Here is a 19,541-nt window from a genome sequence, read left to right as displayed (position 1 = left end):
TAGCTAGGCTTTATTCCTACTTAATATCACTTGTTTTTAGTTTACTTAATCATAAACTTAGTTTTAAAACTACATTTTGTTGTGTTCTATCTCGATCTTCTGGCCAGTTGGTATCGTAGCACGTCAGTAAAACGCCACACTACACAACTGATCAGACATCGAAATATTTATAGTAAGTAGTACATGGTCTTTTATTGGTTAAATTTTTGTGCAAATGAAATAATTAATTATATTTTTTTCTTTCCAAGTTCCTCATCAGCACAGAGCCTGTTATACGATACTGAGAGTCAAGTACCTCGAGTCCCAGTGCTGTGAAATCAACTTGGAAAGGTAAGATATAATTTTAAGATTTCCATTTACTGCTTTCATTATTAGACAATTATTGTTTTAAATATATGTATATGATTTTATTTTAGGTTGCTTTCCCCGGGCAATCTGCACAAATTGTTTCCCGTTCAACAAAATTAAAAAAAGTAATACGAAAAACAATTTGCACGGATGTTCCGGAATACAAAAAGGCAGTTGAACTTTTACAGCTGTACTAGATACAAAGGCACTGAAACCACGTGGTGCACTTCGGTGCGTTTTCTCGCATATTTGCAATGGGTATTACGAAGGCAGCAGGAAGAGACAGAACGCACTGACATGCTAAAAATGTATTTTAAAAGGATAAAGGTATTTGTTTGCTTAAATATTTTTTTTATGTAAATAACTTCCGCGCAAGCGGTGTCCCCAACACATAACCTGCATTTTTGACTGTTAACTTTTTGTTTGCCCACAAAAAGCCACTATTTTGTCACACATGCTTTCGTTCCAAATGCAAATTGAGTACACTTTTTAAAATTGAAAAATGCTTTTACTCAAACGCTTTAAAAATATATATATCAAATAATAACTTGAAAGACGTAGCCAACTGATTGTTGCTGTTGCGCACACTAGACAGGAAGTACATTTAAATCATTGCAAAGTTGTACAACACTAGAACTGGACAAGCAGCTGTTTGGCAGTTGAGAGATGCCAGCTGCATGCAAAATAAGTTCAGCAAAGTACAGTCACGTCCAAATGATTGCGATGATAACTGTGATATTTTTAATCGTGTAGAAATATAAATGAAAACACATTTATTTGATCTATTTATGGAATTGCTATCAGAATTCAATTCGATTATTTTTATTTTTAGCTAGTATGAATTGAGGGTTTCAACAAACTGAAGGCAGATTTCGATTCAAATGAATTCAAATAAATATATATATATGTTTGTTTGTTTATCAGTAATGTCCATGTGTTTCCCAGTTCTGAAACATCTCGTGCTTTGTCATGTCCTAATCTGGGCAAATCTTCGGCTGGGCTTTTTTCTTTCGACTCTGGGTCACCTTGTCCATCTCAGAGTTACTAAGTCACAAATAAATTGCAATAAAATGCTATTTATAATAAATAATATTTAATACTAGTTTTTTTTAAAGAACTATTAGGCCTTACTTTGTGTTGAGTCTCATCTAAATGTTGTGTGTCCTTCCGCTTGCTATCCATATCCAAGCTGTTAATGCTTTCCTGGCGCCTCTTTTCGAATTTCTCGCGTGCTCTCGTCCATTTCTCAATGTTCTGCTGAGTGTGGGCCTCCCTAATAGACTCGCTCGCCTTGTACTTGGCCTGCTGACGGCGCAGTGTAGCCTCGTTGTGGACGAAGATTGGACGGCATCTGTGACGCATCCAGGCCTTAAAGGTGTGCCTTGATTTGTTGGTCTTTTGTACGTCGTCGTGCTGCGGATGCGACGCCGGCGGCGGCGGCGAAGGCGCTTGTGTCTGTTGTTCAGATGCTGGAGGCGTTTTATTAATCGGCCGCTGCGGACCTGCCTTCTCCTCGTCCATGTGCTGCACCCTGACACGACGGCCCCTTCTCCAATAGCGACACATCAGCAGCATCAGCACAAGAATGCCAACGTAAACGGAGATCAATAATGCCTTTTGCCACCACGTGAACTCTGGAAATTGCATTGGTAGCTCTGGTGGCTTTAGGGCAGCCACCTCCAGCTCCAGCAAATGCTTCAGCTTGTTGCAGTCATAGACGGTCATCTCCGGCACATCCTTGAACAAGGCTGGCGTCGCATCGTGCCACCAGGCGGCCCACTTGTCGGTCGCTTCCCTGGCGAACAGCTCCCTGCAATGGGCGCACACCTCCCTCATCCATCTCTGGCACTCGGCACTGTTGATGTCCGTCTGGCAATTGGGATTCATGTCGACAACAACGAAGAGCCTGCCACAGAGTTTGTGAAGAGCATAGTTTTCAAAGGCTACTGCGGCAACTACAATATAAATCCGCTTACAGGCCTTAAAAAAAAAACTGTGACCTAGCCGGATACATCCTGCTTTCAGGTATTTCCCTAACTCAACTTGCCAACTATTATATATTATATAATTATTTTATTTATTTTATTGTTATATATTATAAAGCAGAACTTAAACTAGTTCTTTTTATATCATGTAACTCGAAACCCAATTAAAATGGGTAAATAATGGGTATAAAGGTATTGAGCCGTATAAAGCATCTCCCACTTCAGAGACTTAAAGTCGAACGTGTCATTGTATTGCCAGCGCAGTTTGAGTGTATTCCGAATCATCTATAATTGGTTCGTTTGCACAAAATCTATCAAAATCGATATCAAAATGCGCTTTTAAAACATATTTCGGAGCTTATAATACTTAGAGTAACCAAATTTGGTATGCAGATTCTCGCATTCCCCAAAAATTAAAATTAAAAATCCTTTTTTTTTTAGAGGCAAAGTGTTGAGCTTTAGTACTTACTCACATTTGGATGCGATATCTATGACTTCGCAATCACGTCCGGCAACACCCAGAACTCATTCTCATCTTCTTTTGCGGCAGTTGCCGCTGGGGTCAAAGTAACACAGTATTAAGGTTGCGAGAGCGCAGAGCTGACGAAGTAAACGACGCTCAGAAATGGGAGCAAGTAGATGAGAATAAAAGGAAAGAAATTCTTGCTTGGACCAATAAGCGTTAAGCAACAAAAATATCGTGTGATCGCACGTAGATAACGCGAAGGCATGCACACACACACACACACACACACAAGTAAGTGTATGCACAAAGAAGTGAATTCTGCTTCAAATCGTTCGCCTTCTCTGTTTTCTGTGCGCCGTTTTTCGTCTACCTTGTGTGTCAATGCATTCGTAAATATCGCACAAGCACACATACATATGCATATGTACATACATAAATATTTTGCGATTCTGTCTGCCTACACTTGTTTGTAGGTGTGTCTGCTTGTTCGTTATCTATTTATGCATGAGTGTATGGGCTTATGCTGTAAAAACGAATTCCTCTTGTGTTCGTTCGTTTGCTTGCTGAATTTTCTGTGCGCCGCTTTTTCGTCTGCCTTGCACAGTTGCTTCGCATTCTTTATTAGTTTAGCTTCAATGGTCAATATGATGTGTTTTTATATTGCAAGTTATAGTCGTTTAAAGGTATTTTTCGGGTAAATATTGATTGGCTTTACAAAATATAGTTCTCGTTTTATTCAGGTGCTTCCAGCGGTCCCCTATGTTTATATATAAATGTTTATCGTATTATGTTCTAAATATAATTCACGCTTTTCTCTGTTCTTCCACTCTAGGACTACGGCGCGGATATAGCGAAGGTCTGCGCCTACTTGGGTACTCAATAATTCTTCCTTTAAACCTGCGAACAGGATGGAATCTTTAGCTTTGCCTGCATTAACACCACACCAAGCAGCTCGCTGAGATACAAGGTAAGAGCGTCAGTCAAAGGGCATTTAGAGTATATTAAATTATCTTACAGTTTCAGGCGATTTTGGACTACACGTTGGCGTTTTGGATTTGTCTGGCGTGCCGTATGTTTTTTGAGTTCCAGCACTCGGGAAGATTTTGGTATCTTCTATCTTTATCTGGGCGTATTCACAATTCCACCACGGCCTAAAGAGGACCCAGCTCGCGGCGTAGATGAGGCCACGAGCTGTGAGCTACGTTGGAGATCCTGTGCTGACGCTTCTGCTACTGCTGCTGCCATGGTTCAATGTCTCATCTGATGCCCACTATTTCCCTATTATGTGTTGTATTTATCCAACAAACAATATGTTGAATGTAAGTAATATAATTATTAATAAGATTGTTCAAATTGGGTGAACCCGACCACGTAGGGATATACATATTAGCTAAGCTCTTCTCGGGCTCTTTTTTTATATTAATCTTAAGAGATGCCCTCTTGTGGCAAATTAGTAAGGATATTGTGAATTTGGTAAACGACCTTTTAAGAAAAGTAGCCATAACTCACCCATGTCCCTAATTCCATAACTTGGCCCACTCAAGGACTCTCGTAAAGACGTTTCTCAAGCTGAAAATGTAAGCAATTCGAAAGAATAGTTATTAACTATCCAAAGGACATTGAAATCGTCTCCTTCAAGCTCGCGACTAAAATTTGTCTAATTCTTAAATGCAGATCGGTGCTGTGGGTCCTTAAGATCCTAAACAATTAATACTTTTGAAAATTCACAAGGATATGGCCGAGTTATGGCTATTTTTTCTTAAAAGGACATTAACCACAAAATCATCCATAACATCACCATTTAAAAGTCAATCCTGATGTCCTTCAGCCAACCAATAGTCCCTAACCTGCCAATTTAGAATTTAAAAAAAAAAGGACGAAAGTCCTTAAAAGAGCTGAGAAAAATAAGACATTTGTTTATAAAAAAAAACAGCCTATAATTCAGCCATAACCTTGCGTATCCTGACGAGTCCTGTGTCAAACAACTCTTATGATCCAGGACTACCAAGAAGCCAAAGGATATCGAGATCGTCCTTGTGGTTTCCAATATATGGCTACTTTTACTAAAAGGACATCCCATTTATAACCATAACTCGGTCATATCCTTAAGGATATCGTAACGATATACATTTTTGAGCTCGTGGGGAGCAGGACTATCGATTGGCATCCAAGGATTTCCAGGATTCGACAAAAAATTTCACCTCAATTTCTCCTAGGGGGTTAGTCAGAAAATCGGCCAAAATCGAAAAATTCCGGACTAACTTTGCCATTTGAAGGACTATCGGGATGGGATTTGGCTTGTAGATAGTCCTTGACCTGCCATTAACGAATATACAACCCAAAGGACAATAGTCCTTGAAACAGCAGAAAATTAAGGACAATTTTGTAAACAGGGCTATCAACTGGCCAAAGGACATCCAGATCGTCCTTGTAGTTTTAGAGATATTGCGTTTTTATTGAAATTGTGTGTTTTCAGTGCATTTTCGTTCGCCCCGCGACTGAAATTTTACCAAGTCCATGTTTCTTAGATGACCCCATAATGTTTTGATGCAGATCGATGCAGTTGGTCCTCACGACCATAACGCAGCATGTCCTTTGAAAATCTGCAAGGATACGGCGGAGTTATGTCCTTTTTTCTGGAATTAATTTGCCTTTATTTAAATGTGATTTTATCGTTTCAGATAGACGAATTCAAAGACTGCGATCGATTCTAAGGACATCTAGGCAATCTTTTCCAGGATCAGACTCGATTTACCCCAAATACAACCAGAATTAAGAAATAAATGATGATGTTAAATTTTAAGTAAAAAATTATATTCAAGAAACAACAAATTTATAAATGTTTACAAGAATAAATCAATAATTTAAAATATATAAAAGAAAATCGCTGTGTTTTTACTTCCAAGGGCTTTTATCCCAGGTGGCAAGGTACTACAAAATGACGTCATCGGCGGTTGGGTCGCCAGATTTGTACTAAAATTTCACAGAAATACCAGGCGAACAGAAATGCCTAGCAGGTAGATGCACAGAATTTATTTTGCAAAAATGATGACTTGCAAGTTTCTTAACAGTCCACTGTTAAGCAACTGTTATTTACCAGTTCGCTGTTAAATATATGTTAGTTAACATACTACTGTTAACAGCTGCTGCTATAAGGGGGCGTTAGATTTGAACGAAAATTTGGCAAAAATACCAGGCGAACAGAAATGCCCAACTGGTAGACGAAAATCTTTAAAAAATCTTTAAACAAAAATTCATTGCATACCCGTAAGGGGCAAATTCGGCCAACCAAGAAAAAGCATATATGTTTTTGGACCATTCCAGGTCCTCTAGGTTCCAAAGGACTATATCGATGGTATGATATAACCAAGGATATGGCAGTCAACTAGGATCCACCAAGGAACGAAGCTATTAGGGGTAGCTGAAAGAAAAATCATGCATATTCTCCGACCATATTCTTGCGCATTTTGCAACTATTCGGCTATTTAGGTTCACCAGGACTATATTAATGATAAGATAAAATCAAGGATATATTTGTCATCTGGTAACCATCGGGGTTCGGCTGAAAAATACAAAATCCTTAACAGCTACCATATTTTATTTTATTTTTTTCAAAACTTAATATAGCCATATCTCGGGTAGCTGAATTCCGATCCTTATGGCTTTTGGACCCGTGGAAATCTATTGAATAGATTGCAGCCTTACGTATATCGAATTCTTCCATCTGAAACGATAAGAGTATATTCAAATAAAATAAGTAAAATAAGAAGTGAAGCATAATTGCAGCATTAGCATAAATTAACATATCTCAGGTAAATAAAATATAATATTAGAGAGACATGCCTTTTTGAACTCGTGAAAGTATATAGAAGCGAGTGTTATTAACATACTTCTAATTCTAACATATAACTATAAAACTGAATTTTACCCAAAATATTGCGTTTCTCATGAGATCTGCATATTAAACATGCAACGATTCACAGATAACAGAGCATGATGAATTCATATGAAAGAAATTATTGTAAGGAACAACAACAAACAGCCAAAATTTGTGTGAGCGCGATGCTCAAGATAATCTCTCAATATTTGGCGTTGCCCTCTCACGAGAGCGTGATCTACTTATGCATATGTGTGCGTGCGCTCATGCGAATTCTTGGAGTTGCTCATCGCTGATTGGTCCAACAATTAATTGCTTGTGTACGAATTTCTTTCACGGTCGTCTGCTTGCTTTTTTTTCTGAGCGCCGTTCATTTCGTCGGCTGTGCGTTCTTGCATTTCTGTGTTACTAATTTGCTGCGGGCATAAAACCTTGCTCCTTCAAGCGGGCGGAAGATTCTGCTCAGCAGCGAGTTTTTAATGGTTAGTTGTGCCACGATGCGATGCTGACTAAATGTGTCAAATAAAGAATGCAAATTTTTTAATTTAAATTAGAGTTCCTTAGAGTTCCTCTGAAGAGGCACCCAATAATGCAAGGAATCGCTCGGAATTCGAAGAATTGATTTAACTAAATCAAATTTACGAAATTCAGTTTGGGATAGTGATGTTGCATATATGGGCTCATAATTAATAAAAAATGGTTGATACTTTCTTTGTTATTTAACAAAATATATCAATCACAATAAGCAAACATCGTAAAAACCTATCGTTTATGCAACCCTTTGGCAGGTGGGTCCTTGGCAACGGCAATGTCCACAACAAACCGGCAGGCCAATTGCCTAGGCAACGACTAATCATAACAAATGTTATTTTCGTAGAATTTTGTTATGTAAATTCCACACGAAAATTAATAATAACAAGAAAGTCGCAATAGAGCATGAGTGATACGCAAGCGGAAGACAAAAGAGCTGCCAGCACGATGGAGATCGCAACGGCACCGCCGCCGCCCCCCACAGCCGCTGGCAGGCCGCCCACCTCGCAGCTCTTTTCGGTAGGTGCAAAACAGATGCAAAATTGATTAAGAGCGGAGATTTCAGGGAGATTTGTTTGCGGGTTTTCAGCGGGGCAATCTGGTTAGCAGTCGCACGGGCGGCGACAAGACGGCGCTGGCCAGACCCTCGACAGCGGTGCGGGCCGTGGGCTATGCGGCCAGCACGAGCGGCTCGGCGGGTCAGCGGTTCGATCAATTCTTTCTGGAGAAGGTCAAACAGCAGACGCTGTCCTCGGCCAATGCCGCCGTCGACGCGGCCAAGGAGGTTAAGTGCGTAGATCCGACCTTAACTGCTTTCCAAATCCTTTACAATTATTTTCAAATAGTCCCCAGATCAAGTACAAGAATATGGAGGTCAAAATCGTCAAACTTTTGGAGTCCTCAATCGTGCTGGCGGCGCGCAGTTCCGCGAATCGCACAAATGGTTCGTCCGTTACGGAAGTGAAGTCCGCGCTGGCCGAGGCTCTGAACAAGGCAAAGGATGCATCTTCGTTGGATCGCATACTGCATCATGAACAGGATAAACAGGGCGAAAATGTTTTTCACAACTTTGACTTGACCTATGCGGTAAGAGTTCAAGAAGTTCAAGAAAGCCAGCCTCTAGCTACTTTGATATATGCAAAGGTTAAAGGGAGAAACTTTTCTGATCAGATCGTTCTAAAATTTTTAGAATATTCTTTAGGCATGCAAAGGGAAGAGAACTATTTCTAAAAATGATGTTCAGGTTTTAGATAAGCCTTAGAATTTCTACTCGGAGGTACGAACTTTTTAAGAATGAGCATTTAAATATAACATAAATAGTTCCTGATGTTAGCGTTCTGTTGTCTGGTTGATTTGAAAAGAAAATTCTTGGCATTTAAAAAATTACTGCCCTTCTATGCAATTTTCATGAATGCGGCTTATAGGTTCCACTGCTTGCTTCGGAATGCTAAATATTATAGAGTGCGAGGTATTTTTTCTACCAGGTCTCTAAGCTAAATTTCTTTAAGGTATTCTTCAATCTGGCCGAGCAATACGAGCACAATGACATGCACATCGAGGCCCTGAACACGTACAACATCATGACCAAGAACAAAATGTTTCCGCATGTGAATCAACTGAAGTTAAACATGGGCAACATCTACTTCAAGATGGGGATGCACAAAAAGGCCATCAAAATGTATCGCATGGCACTGGATTCGGTGCCGAGCACGCTGAAGCAGTTGCGCTTGAAAATCACCGAGAATATTGGAGTATTATTTGTGCGGATGGGCCAGTATGCGGATGCTGCGTCCAGTTTTGAGTTTATCATGTCAGAACGCGCGGACATTCGCAGCGGCATCCACCTGCTGCTCTGCTACTATGCCATGGGCGATGTGGAGAAAATCAAGAGCACCTTCCGCAGCCTGTGCGATGTGCAGCCCGTCGAAACCGAGCGCGACTTGGAGAACGAGAATAATATAATACGCTTGCAGCAGCAGGCGGAACAGGCCGGACAAACGGGCGCGGATCAGGTGCCAGCTGCCGGCAACCAGGCAGCCGAGGTGGCCATTATCGATGCAGAGGGCAACAGCTCCTACGAGCAGGTGACCGAGCCCAACAAGAGCTCTGCGAATGCCAAAAATCGCTACGTCCTGCAGGCCCTCAAAACTGACGAGCTGGCCATTTATACAAAGCAAAGGCGCAACACGGAGAAGCGTTCCATTACAATGATTGTCGATCTGATATCCCCGCTGATCGAGGAGAACTACAATGATGGTGAGTTTGTGGTCTAACGGCGGGTAAACTATGTTAATGGGGAGTCTAGGGAGTGCTGACTATGCGAATACGAAAATAATCTAAAGCAAACTTGATATAAGATATAAGGCTAAGACTTAAGGATCTAAGAGAACATTCCCTGAATTAAACAAAATTAGGTTTAAAATTGATCTTACTTTTGCAATTTCTGAGCTTGCTTTGTTGGGTATCCTCTAGAACATTATCATCCTTGAAAGTCTTCCATTCCTCTTATGATATTTGACAGGGCCGTCATCTTTGTCCAAACTTAAGATAGAAGTAAATTTCGATAGGAGTTAAAATTTGCAGAGCTTTAACTTATCTATATACCTACGAATTGGGCTCGGACTCTCGCAGGCAGCAAGACTAAAGCGAAGTTAGAGGAATCTAAGAAAAAGAAAATGTATTATTCTAGTCTAGTATCCATTTATATTTACATTGGTCCACACACAGGCTACAACTGGTGCATTGAGGTGATACGGACATCGAATCTGTCCTGGCTGGCCAACGAGCTGGAGCTGAACAAGGCGCTCGTCTATCTGCGCCAGAACGATGTCAACCAGGCAATCGAAACGCTGCAAATGTACGACCGCAAAAGCGAGAGCTCCATGACGGCCAGTGCGCTGACCAATCTCAGCTTCATCTACATCAATGTGAGTCCGGAACCCTCCTCCTGCTCCTGCTCCTCCTGTAATCCTTAACTGTTTGACTTGGCGATAACTTGCAGCTGGGCAACCTGGAGATGGCCACACACTGCCTCAACCAGCTGCAGGAGCTGGGAGCACTGCAGACGAGCGTCTTGGCGCTGGTCAATGCCAGCATTGTGGATATGCGGAGTCAGAATCTGAGCTCAGCTAAGGAGCGATTGCAGCGTGCCTTACAGTTGGACCCCGAAAGCTTTGAGGCCAACTACAATTTAGGTCTGCTGGCGCTGCAGCAGCAGGATTTCGAGCTGGCCGAGGAGCAGTTCGAGCTGCTGAAGGCGCAGCTCATGCAGCCGCATTCGGTGCAGCACAGCCATGTCTATTACCAGCTGGCCAAGCTGCAGGAGCGGCGTCTGAGCAACGCCTCTGCCGGCGGCTTCAAGTCCAGCGCCTCGCCGGGCGCACTCCAGGCCTATCTGCAGGTGCTGGGCATCTCGGCCGCCGACATCGACTCGCGCCTGTTCGAGAAGGTGGGCAGCATGTACGAGCAGCGACAGGATCATCAGGAGGCCAATCAGTACTATAACGAGGCCTATCGCATCAACATGAGCGACATCAGCATTGCCAGCTCCATTGGCTCCTACTACATCAAGCTGCAGGCCACGGAGAAGGCGCTGTATTACTATGAGCGGGCGGTGCTGGCGGATCCCAATGATCCGAATCTGATGCTGCGCATTGCCAGCTGCTTTCGCAACTCGTATCTGCCGCCAAAGCAATATCTGGGCATGTTCGAGAAGATATATGCCCGCTTTCCGGACAACCTGACCTGTGTGCGCGCCCTGATGCAGGTGACCAAATCGCTGGGCATGAGCGAGCTGCACGAACGCTATGGCCAGGAGTATGCCAGACTGCACAAGCAGCAGCAGGAACGACAGAACGAACAGCTCTATCAGCAGCAGCGCCTCTCCTCGGCCACCTCCGGCAGGGGCAGCAGTCGTTTGAAAAGTGAGTAATCCGTAAATCAAAAATGGCTGAAGCTGATCACATCTTCCTCCTCGTCCGCAGCAGTGCGTCCATCGAACGAGGAGCGTCTACAGGAGAACAGCGATATCTCTGCAACACTCGTTTCCAACTCACGGGCGGGCTACAATGGCGATCAGTTCCTGCAAAACGGCAACTCCTACTCGGGTAAGCTGCAACCTAAAGCTCATGCAGATCCGTATTTCATCCGTTTTCCTAGTCAAACAGTATGTGGATCCTCTGGGCCCACCGGCCGAACGTCCTCGCACCGGCATGCATCGTGCACAGCAGAGCAACGACTCCGATGACGATGCGGAAATGAATGCCGACAGCTTATTGCCCATTTAATAATGTTCCAATTGTATGAACAGTAAATACAAACTAAGTGATAAATGAAGTGAAAGATCTCTTAAATACAACAGCCGCTCGGCACTTAAAACTATTGGGAATGATTGTAATTATTGTTAATTTTCCAAATATTAATGTTTTATAAATAATATAGTTTTCAATAATTATTCGTTGCGAACGACGACTCAATTTATAAATTGGGGCACGTTAACGTGCAAGCAGTTCAACTGCCCGTCGCAAGCAGTTTTTCATACGTACAGTTTGAGCACACTCCAATTGGAAACACAGTTGAGTTTGTACACTGCTTGGTTAATGGTCGTCCAATTAGAAACTATTTTGGTTTATCGTTTATTACGCAAAAAGTGGCAAATAATACATAATTTGTTGCTGTTTACTAATTTACTGTTTACAATTTAAAATCAATATATATTTTTATTTAAAATGCTACTATCCTCTCGTTTGTTGCTGTTGTTGTCATTTACGTAATAACCGTTACCTGCCTCAGGGTCGTATATTTTTCTGTTCGCTCGCTTTCACCGTTGACACGTTCATAAAATGTATTTTCTTTTTAAATATGCGTATTGTGAATTAAATTGTTTGTGTCGCAAATGTGATAAAAAACGATTCCATTTGATATTTGGATAGTAAAGTAAGATAAGTATAAGAATGCCACGTTCACACATACAGACAGATTTTCAATTGCTTGATATTTTTCATTTAACTTTTGCTCTCAGCTATGCGCGCGTAATCAATTTGGACGAGAAACAAAACAAAACCAATTAGTTATAAGGACCGTTTACAAATTATATATGTATGTTACACAACAAGTGTCTAATTTCCTTCTCTCTTTCGTACAGTGCCTGCCAATTACAAAATCAATCTTACAACTCTCTCAGATTACAACGCACTAAATCACTCCCGCATACTACAGCCAACTGCCTGGACATTCCTATATTCCGTTCCTATCTGCACAATATGCTTTCGCTCTCTCTCTCTCTCTCTTCCCCTCTCCCTCTCTGCCTTCTCGCTCTGTAGCTTTCCTTGCCCTCTTTTTGCTTAGAAGCTCACGTAGCCACGCGAAATGGAGCGACGACGCGCACATAGATACGATATGAGCACGACCAGAATCAAGGCGGCCAGGGCAATGCCTACGGCAATGGGCACCACATCGGAGTTCTCCGAGCTGTCGCAGTCGTGCACCGTGGAGAACCCAGTGGCATTTGCACTACGGAACGCCTCCACCTGCACATGGCTGACGCTGAGGGTGCCAATGGTCACATTGTTGCTGATTGTCTCCGACATGTTAAACATCTGGACGCGTGTGCAGTGGTAAGACATCTTCTCGGGCGTCTTGAAGTCCGTGTTCGGGCTGTTGTGGATCAACTGAACGGTCTGATTCTCTACATAGCGAAATTACGATAATAATATTTAACAATATGAATAAACCTCTTGGGACCGTTTAGAGCACACTCTTGGTCAATTTATCACACAGTTTAAAATGCAGTTTTACTCAATTTCGTTTTCTCATGCTCATGTTAAAAGATCCTGCTCGGCGGAGGTGGCAACTACTTAGATTTGCCTGGTAAGTTCCCTTTTTACGTATTTGTAGGGAGTTTGCAACGTCCAAGACATCTTGTTATGTGTATACGAGACATCATATCAAATAAGGGCGTTATCAGACAAATGAACAAAAATCTTTAAACTAGCTTGGTAATCGATGCGTTTAGACAGACGGACTTGACTTGGCACAAACTTTATATCAGAGATGCATCCATCTACTTGTAAAAGCTTGTTAAATATGTGCATATCAATTATCATAACTAAGAAATGCATTCTACTCTACTGTGTTTACATCAGGTTGTTTGCCTGAAAAGATCTAGAACTAGCTGGTTTTATATTTCCTGCACCGCTCTTTAAGTGCCAATTTGCCGCACAATTTTGAGACAGTCTGACCACTTTTCGACAGGCATTGGTAACTCATCAACTTTGTCACAACTGCCAACAATTTGCCAAGAACGTGTAAAAAACGGTCCATACTATAACCACTTACCCTTAGCATCAGGGAAGTCCTCTGTAGGCACCATCATGCTGACTTTGATCATGGTGAGTGCAATGGATTTGTTCTTGCTCTCCAGTTGGAGGACCAACGATTCTGGTGAGATGCTGGAATTCCAGCTAAGCTGCATGGACTGCGTGGTCTGGCTGTCGCAAAAACAATGATCCACAGAAGCGTTGCTGGGCACATTGTACAATCCACTGGTCATGTTGCCGCCTGCGATGTGTTAGAGAAACAAAAGAAGTTAATATTCGATACTTTGACAGCCTTAAACCAGGACTCACTCTTGGTCTCATAGGTGAAGTTCAGCTGAGCTGCCATGTTGAGCATAATGCAAGAGCAGTTCCATGAGCCCACAGTTGGTGCTGGATACGGTTGTGGCTTATGCGTGGTGGTCGGCACTGGAGCAGGTGTGGTGGTTACCGGTGCCTCTGTGCTGGTTGTTGGTGCCACAGTGGTTGTTGTTGTTGTAGTGGTTGTGGTGGTTGTTGTTGTTGAAGTGCTCGAGCTGGTTGGCTTAGGCTTGGTAGTCGTGCTGCTGATCGCAGCAGGGGTTGAGGAAGTCGAATCGCTCGATTGAAGTGGATCTTTCACCTCGGGAAATTCTGCCGATTTAAGGCTTAAAAGCTGCGAGAAAGCTGTAAGAAGGAAACAATAGGCGCGTTTTAAAGCTGTTTATAGTTTAACAGTCTCTTAACAACTCTTATCTTTGTGTAAATATGTACTTCGCCAGGTTAGAATGAATATTAAACCTTCACGCTCTTAACATTCTTTCTATTATAACCTTTTTTAAAGCATTATTGAACCGTTTTACGAGCATATAAATTATAATTTAATTACTTTGAAGCTTCTTTTCATTATGCTCTTCAGGGAGTCGAAGAAGTCTTCGTAGTTGTACGAAATATTGTTTTAGTAGCTTTTGAAAGAGGCTTTACTAAGAATAAAGGAACTAAAATTAGAGAGTGTGATAATGTAATTAATGACTTCTAACTTAAGTTGTACTATTTTCACTTTCACGATCACCAACCTAGAGGATTATTTCCTATCGTATTATGTTCATTTTATATGTGAGAGATACTATTAACAATGTGTCAATGATATTCAAAAAGGATCCAAAATACGAACATACACAAAGCTCTCTAGTTTAAAAGGTTTGTCTATATACATACGTATATAGAAATATATTTATCTTATAATATATATATTCCCCCCTATTTTTTATGCCAAAGTATATTTGCATATAAGCTCAAACACGATATCTGCTAATAACTATGGAAATATACAAACGTATAATTAAATTAAAACACACACACATATCCATTTATATGCTTTGAACAAAATGGAAAACAAAGCTAACTGCGCTTTCTATCCGTCCGTCCAATTCATACAGATTCGTCAACTTTAATATAATTATCATGTTGCAATGAATAACATTATTTCGCTTGCGCTTTGTATTTCATTATATTGTATCAGTCCTCTTGGCTTTCGGGCTGCCTGCCCCAGCTGTGAGCGCTGCCTGAGTCATAATGATGAATAATATAAATATTTGCACAGTCGACAACTGATAACCAAATAACCAGAAAACGTTGCGTTGACCAATGATGAGGGGCAAGGGGATCCGCGGGAGGGTGCGAAGGTGGCATCAAATGACATAAATTAAGTTAATGCGATTATTGTCCAATGGAGAAAAAGGGTTACAACTCGACCTTTGTACTCCTTCCCACGCCCCTTTTCCAGAAAAAAAGGGCAGTACATGAATTTCCAAGGACAAATCCAACTGATTGCCGCATTCCTAGCGATAAAACTCTACTGAAATCGCCCCAGTAGCGCTCAAATATAATGCAGCTGTCGGGAGCGAACGACTGAGCCATACTCTGTACACACTTTGATAGACGGTTAAATCAGCCGAAGGGTATTCTTGATTATTGGGTTTGTGACTGTAGGAATATAGTCGTCTTCTCTATTTGAGCAGAGTAAAACAGGCTGAAAATGTTTTGTTTGTTGCCATTGCACAGTTTTTATCAATAAAGTTACATTTTGCACAAATCGTCAACAACAAATTTCGCTTTAAATATTGTTGCCTTTTGCCAGCTTGTTAATGACTCAACGCGGCTTAAATATATTATAAACACTTTGTGTTTGTTCTTCTAGGCAAGGCATGGGTACTTATTTGCCCTCTCCCTAGACACTCTCCCCCCATACACATACACACACACACACACACACACACACACACATTCACTCAGCCACTCACAGATACATTTCAGCTGGTTGCGGTCACGCCCCGATCCGCCTGTCCGTGCCCAGCGTTCTAGTTCAATGCCACTTCAACACGGCCCAGAGATGACCTTTAAATGCAAGTTAAGCGGCAGCAAACAGCAAATAACCAGACAAGCCCAGCGAAACAAATGCGGCCGTCAGACAGACAGACAGACAGACAGGCCATTCAATTTTCAGGCGTCACTGGAAAATTCCGGGAAACTGCACCAGCTAATAAGATTTATTGGCCATGGGCATGCGAGAGTACTGTGTGTAAGACGAGCCTCTAATTAAAGTTGAAAAGAAATTCCTCTTCTATTTTTCTTCAAGCTTTTACTCCCACTGTGCAACATTTTTATGGAAAAGTGCAGCAAAATGAAAAAGTTAACTTAGCTAAGGCAATTTACTAAACTGAGCACAGAAAAGTAAATTAATTATTCTAATGGCAATTGGATACATTCCACGTTTCTTCAAGATAGTTCCAAAACGAAAAGAATTTGGAATAGAAACAGACAGACCGACAGGCTTACGATAGGAAATAAATATATATAATCTTAGGTTAATAGTATTAAAGTTAGCTTGATAATTTTGTACTTAGAATAAACATCTTTAGCAATGGATTTTTTGAAATCATTTAGACATTTTATTACTAAACTTAATGATCTTTAGTAGTTAAAATCACTTAGAACACATAATCTGAAGCAATATATACCTTTATTATTTTATATGACTTTATATTTTCTATCTACCCTAGTTATATATCTACCCCGGTTAGTTCATTCCATTTTGTGGTTTAACGAAAATATATATATGCATCCATTTACACCCTAATCGATCATTTTTTGCAATGCAACTAGTATTGGCAACTGTGTTCGAGTAAATATTCAAGTATGCGTGACAAATCTTATCTGCGAAATTCGCGTCGTATGAAACAAATGTATTTTGATTTGTCCGCAGTTGAAACTAAATACTTGAATATACAAATATTTATATATATAATCTACAATAATGGGCCACTTTCTGCGTCTTTGTTTGCGGAATGCAAATACGAAGAGTTAGTTTAGTCGTAGAGAATTGAAATATAAATACAATATAGACTAAACTGATACGAACAATACAAATACACACTCAGTACTATAAATTAAGAGGCAAAGCTAGTGAAGCGATTTAATGGTATATTATATATGCACAGAGCACAGTTCGAGTCGGTTCGAAAGGGTTCAACAAAAATTAATAAAAATTAGATTATTTAATTCTGCTGCCATTTGGAAATCAAATTGGTCTTAATAAGCCGCTAAATTTTAAATGTAATACATGGAAAACATTTTTTTTTTGGTTTATTAGGATAACTTTCTTTAAGGATAATTATTCAGAAATCAGTTTGAATCTAAAAGAAAATAAAAAACTATATACCCCATTTAAGCGTTTTCAATGGGTAGGGTAGAAAAATAATGACAGATCATCAACTGTGCTCAGTTCTATAAACAATCAACAATTAGCTGGAGGGGATTACCAAAGTCCGTCTGCTACATGATATCACAAATATGCCTGCATATGGCAAACTGATAAGGGGGATATCTAGAGGGGCGGTTGCGCCTCGGGCAAACGAGTAAGTTAAATAAATAACAATTTAAACGCTGTTGTGAATCAAATATAATTAAATAGTTGATGCCTGGCACAAAAGAAGACGGCAAAGTGTAGGCACAGAGCACAGCGGACAGAGAGCCAGACAGAAGTGAGAAATTGAATATGCCTGCATGTTAGTGTAGATGTGTGTAATGCGGCGGGGCAATGCGGGGCGGGTGGATATTGCTGCTGGCGGCAGACAGAGCTAAGACCTTTCTTCAAATCAAATTGCTTTATCTGCCATTTGCGTTTCTCATACTCTATGCAGGTAGAACGGACCCACCGACGTTCTAGTTGTTCTTGTTGGGTTAGATAAGCGCAGCATACAATACAAGCAAACATATGCATCAGCAAATATGTGTGTGTGTGTGCATAAAGTGGAGACAAGCTGTAGCAGCGCTCTGGCTGCAATTTGCTTTTGCCTTTGTGCTCGCCTTTGTTGCAGCGGTACTAAGCCACCATCTTGTTAGATTTTACTTTAGCACTTTGTCCTACACTGCACAAACCGCAAGAAAAAAGAGTGTCACACTAAAACCAGATAAATGTCGATGCGCTGCAAAATACACAAACGCATATACATACACAAAACCACATATATACGCTTAATAAGTATTAATTATTCTACATGCGATTTAGTTATGTTGTTTTTCATCAGCCCTTGTATATAAAACCACAAAAACAGCTAACATCAGCCCGACGAACGGGTTACGTGCGTGCAAGAGAGACACCAATAGGCGAAAAAAAAAACAAAATAGAAATTAAATTGCGATGAACAAGCAAAAAGTAAATTGAACAAAGAGTTGCACAGGTTTTCGCGGGCGTCACGCGGACTGGGGGTTAGTTTTAGGTTTACTCACCAGAGCTGCTCAACAGGAGCAATGCGGTGCATATTATGAATTTATGGCCAAACATATTTGATTCGCTATTTTGTCTAGCCTTTGCCTTTTGCACTATGTATTTTGTAGATTATTTTTGTATTTTATAAGGAGTTATAAATTGTTAACAAAATTTACAAGTTTTAGCAATTTTTACAAGCTTCTGTTTCTGCTTTAGCAGATATTATTTGCTTTTCTTGTCTGCTAGCAGCCCACTTTATTGCGCACAACGAAAAATGAAATGACATTAAATAATAGTGCTGGGCTGTTCGTCAGCTGAGAGTTCTGTGTCAAATCATCGATAGTCGAACTTTATATCGATATGTTACTTGTTTGCTCCTCTCTTTAAATGTTAAGATTTAGATTAATATCGATAAATGAACAGTTCTTATTTCGATATATTAATAAATGTTAATTGCGGTAACTTGCGCGCGACTGTTTCGTGATTCAAACAAGTGTAATCAACATTTCGTTATAAAGAGAAAATGTTATCTCATATAAACCAAAGTATAAAATTAATAGTTTAATCACATAAAAACGATAGTTTTTAAAATTTGTGTACAATACTTGTTTTCTCTTGTTTTTTTTATTCACTCAGCCACTTTAAATTATTTTGTATTTTATACATACAGTATATATATTCATATAAAAATAGTTCTTCAATTTTTCATCAACTATCGTTTAAACGTACTTATATATTTTATACTACTAAACAACACCCTAACCTAAAACAAAGTATTGCATATATATACATATATCTGCATAATATGTATAATAAAGATAACCAACAAACTGACAACAGTACGTGCTATGTTTAGTATAAACTTTAGAGCAAATCCTTTGACTTGATTTTCTTTTTCATTTCAGCTCAAAAAAAATCATAAGAAAATATAAAAATAGATTGCAATTGCGTGTTTTACAAATTAAGCAACAATTTCCAAAATACCTACTTAAAGTCTAATAAAAACGGTATCAAAAAGTTCAAGGCAATAACAATTAAGTAAGTTTTTGTGTTTTGATTTTTTTAGCACTTAGCAGCTAGCAAGACGGGGCCTGTAGAGGTGTGATGGGGAGGAGACAGTAGGGTAGGATAGTAGAGTAGTGTATGTGTGTATCTAAGATTATTGCACCAGTTAATAGCCCGTTTCGGGCTCCTGTTTGAGCGTCATGCGACATGGCTCTGAAAATGAGAATAGACACAGATTAGTTGCAGATATTGTATATATTTGGAT

General features: G+C 40.3%; 4 protein-coding genes and 1 long non-coding RNA gene across 13 annotated transcripts in view; 2 read left to right on the top strand and 3 right to left on the bottom strand.

Annotated features, from left to right (window-relative positions):
• Positions 1-1,120: 1,120 nt before the first annotated feature.
• LOC135434300 (uncharacterized) lies at positions 1,121-2,304 on the bottom strand. 2 transcript variants are annotated; one of them, XM_064690838.1, is made up of 2 exons: positions 1,480-2,304; positions 1,121-1,421 (listed from the first exon to the last, which is right to left on the bottom strand). In XM_064690838.1, the coding sequence occupies exons 1-2, from the start codon at positions 2,233-2,235 to the stop codon at positions 1,398-1,400; spliced, it is 780 nt and encodes a 259-aa protein (XP_064546908.1). In that variant the 5' UTR covers positions 2,236-2,304; the 3' UTR covers positions 1,121-1,397. The 2 variants fall into 2 exon arrangements, with proteins under 2 accessions (XP_064546908.1, XP_064546909.1); XM_064690839.1 differs by having other exon boundaries at positions 1,121-1,392.
• A 157-nt stretch (positions 2,305-2,461) lies between these two features.
• LOC135434304 (uncharacterized) lies at positions 2,462-5,578 on the top strand. Of its 3 annotated transcripts, XR_010437215.1 has the most exons (5): positions 2,462-2,718; positions 2,775-3,493; positions 3,632-3,766; positions 5,276-5,420; positions 5,481-5,578. It is a non-coding gene; the product is annotated as an uncharacterized LOC135434304 (long non-coding RNA). The 3 variants fall into 3 exon arrangements; XR_010437214.1 differs by having other exon boundaries at positions 2,507-3,493; XR_010437216.1 differs by lacking the exons at positions 2,462-2,718; positions 2,775-3,493; positions 3,632-3,766 and adding an exon at positions 4,052-4,118.
• Positions 5,579-7,612: 2,034 nt separating this feature from the next.
• nompB (intraflagellar transport protein 88-like protein nompB) lies at positions 7,613-11,523 on the top strand. Its single transcript, XM_064690886.1, has 8 exons — positions 7,613-7,726; positions 7,797-7,996; positions 8,053-8,293; positions 8,737-9,463; positions 9,935-10,134; positions 10,209-11,130; positions 11,191-11,249; positions 11,341-11,523. The coding sequence occupies exons 1-8, from the start codon at positions 7,613-7,615 to the stop codon at positions 11,491-11,493; spliced, it is 2,616 nt and encodes an 871-aa protein (XP_064546956.1). The 3' UTR covers positions 11,494-11,523.
• Positions 11,524-11,825: 302 nt separating this feature from the next.
• Lamp1 lies at positions 11,826-18,513 on the bottom strand. Its single transcript, XM_064690833.1, has 4 exons — positions 18,292-18,513; positions 13,834-14,187; positions 13,544-13,765; positions 11,826-12,893 (listed from the first exon to the last, which is right to left on the bottom strand). The coding sequence occupies exons 1-4, from the start codon at positions 18,344-18,346 to the stop codon at positions 12,550-12,552; spliced, it is 975 nt and encodes a 324-aa protein (XP_064546903.1). The 5' UTR covers positions 18,347-18,513; the 3' UTR covers positions 11,826-12,549.
• Hnf4 (Hepatocyte nuclear factor 4) overlaps positions 18,367-19,541 on the bottom strand; it is a 30,346-nt gene continuing 29,171 nt past the window's right edge. For all 6 annotated transcript variants that reach the window (XM_064690828.1, XM_064690830.1, XM_064690827.1 and 3 more), the window contains one exon: positions 18,367-19,489. In XM_064690828.1, coding sequence (XP_064546898.1) covers positions 19,443-19,489 — 47 coding nt within the window. In that variant the 3' untranslated portion in view covers positions 18,367-19,442. The remainder of the gene's footprint in view (positions 19,490-19,541) is intronic.

The sequence above is a fragment of the Drosophila montana genome, unplaced genomic scaffold, assembly GCF_035044405.1.
Source record: "Drosophila montana isolate Dmon_TW-CO22-7 unplaced genomic scaffold, ASM3504440v1 contig_3286_1, whole genome shotgun sequence".
In the NCBI taxonomy this organism is placed as follows: domain Eukaryota; kingdom Metazoa; phylum Arthropoda; class Insecta; order Diptera; family Drosophilidae; genus Drosophila; species Drosophila montana.
Note: the sequence above shows the minus strand (reverse complement) of the source record. Positions and strands in the feature narration are given on the sequence as shown.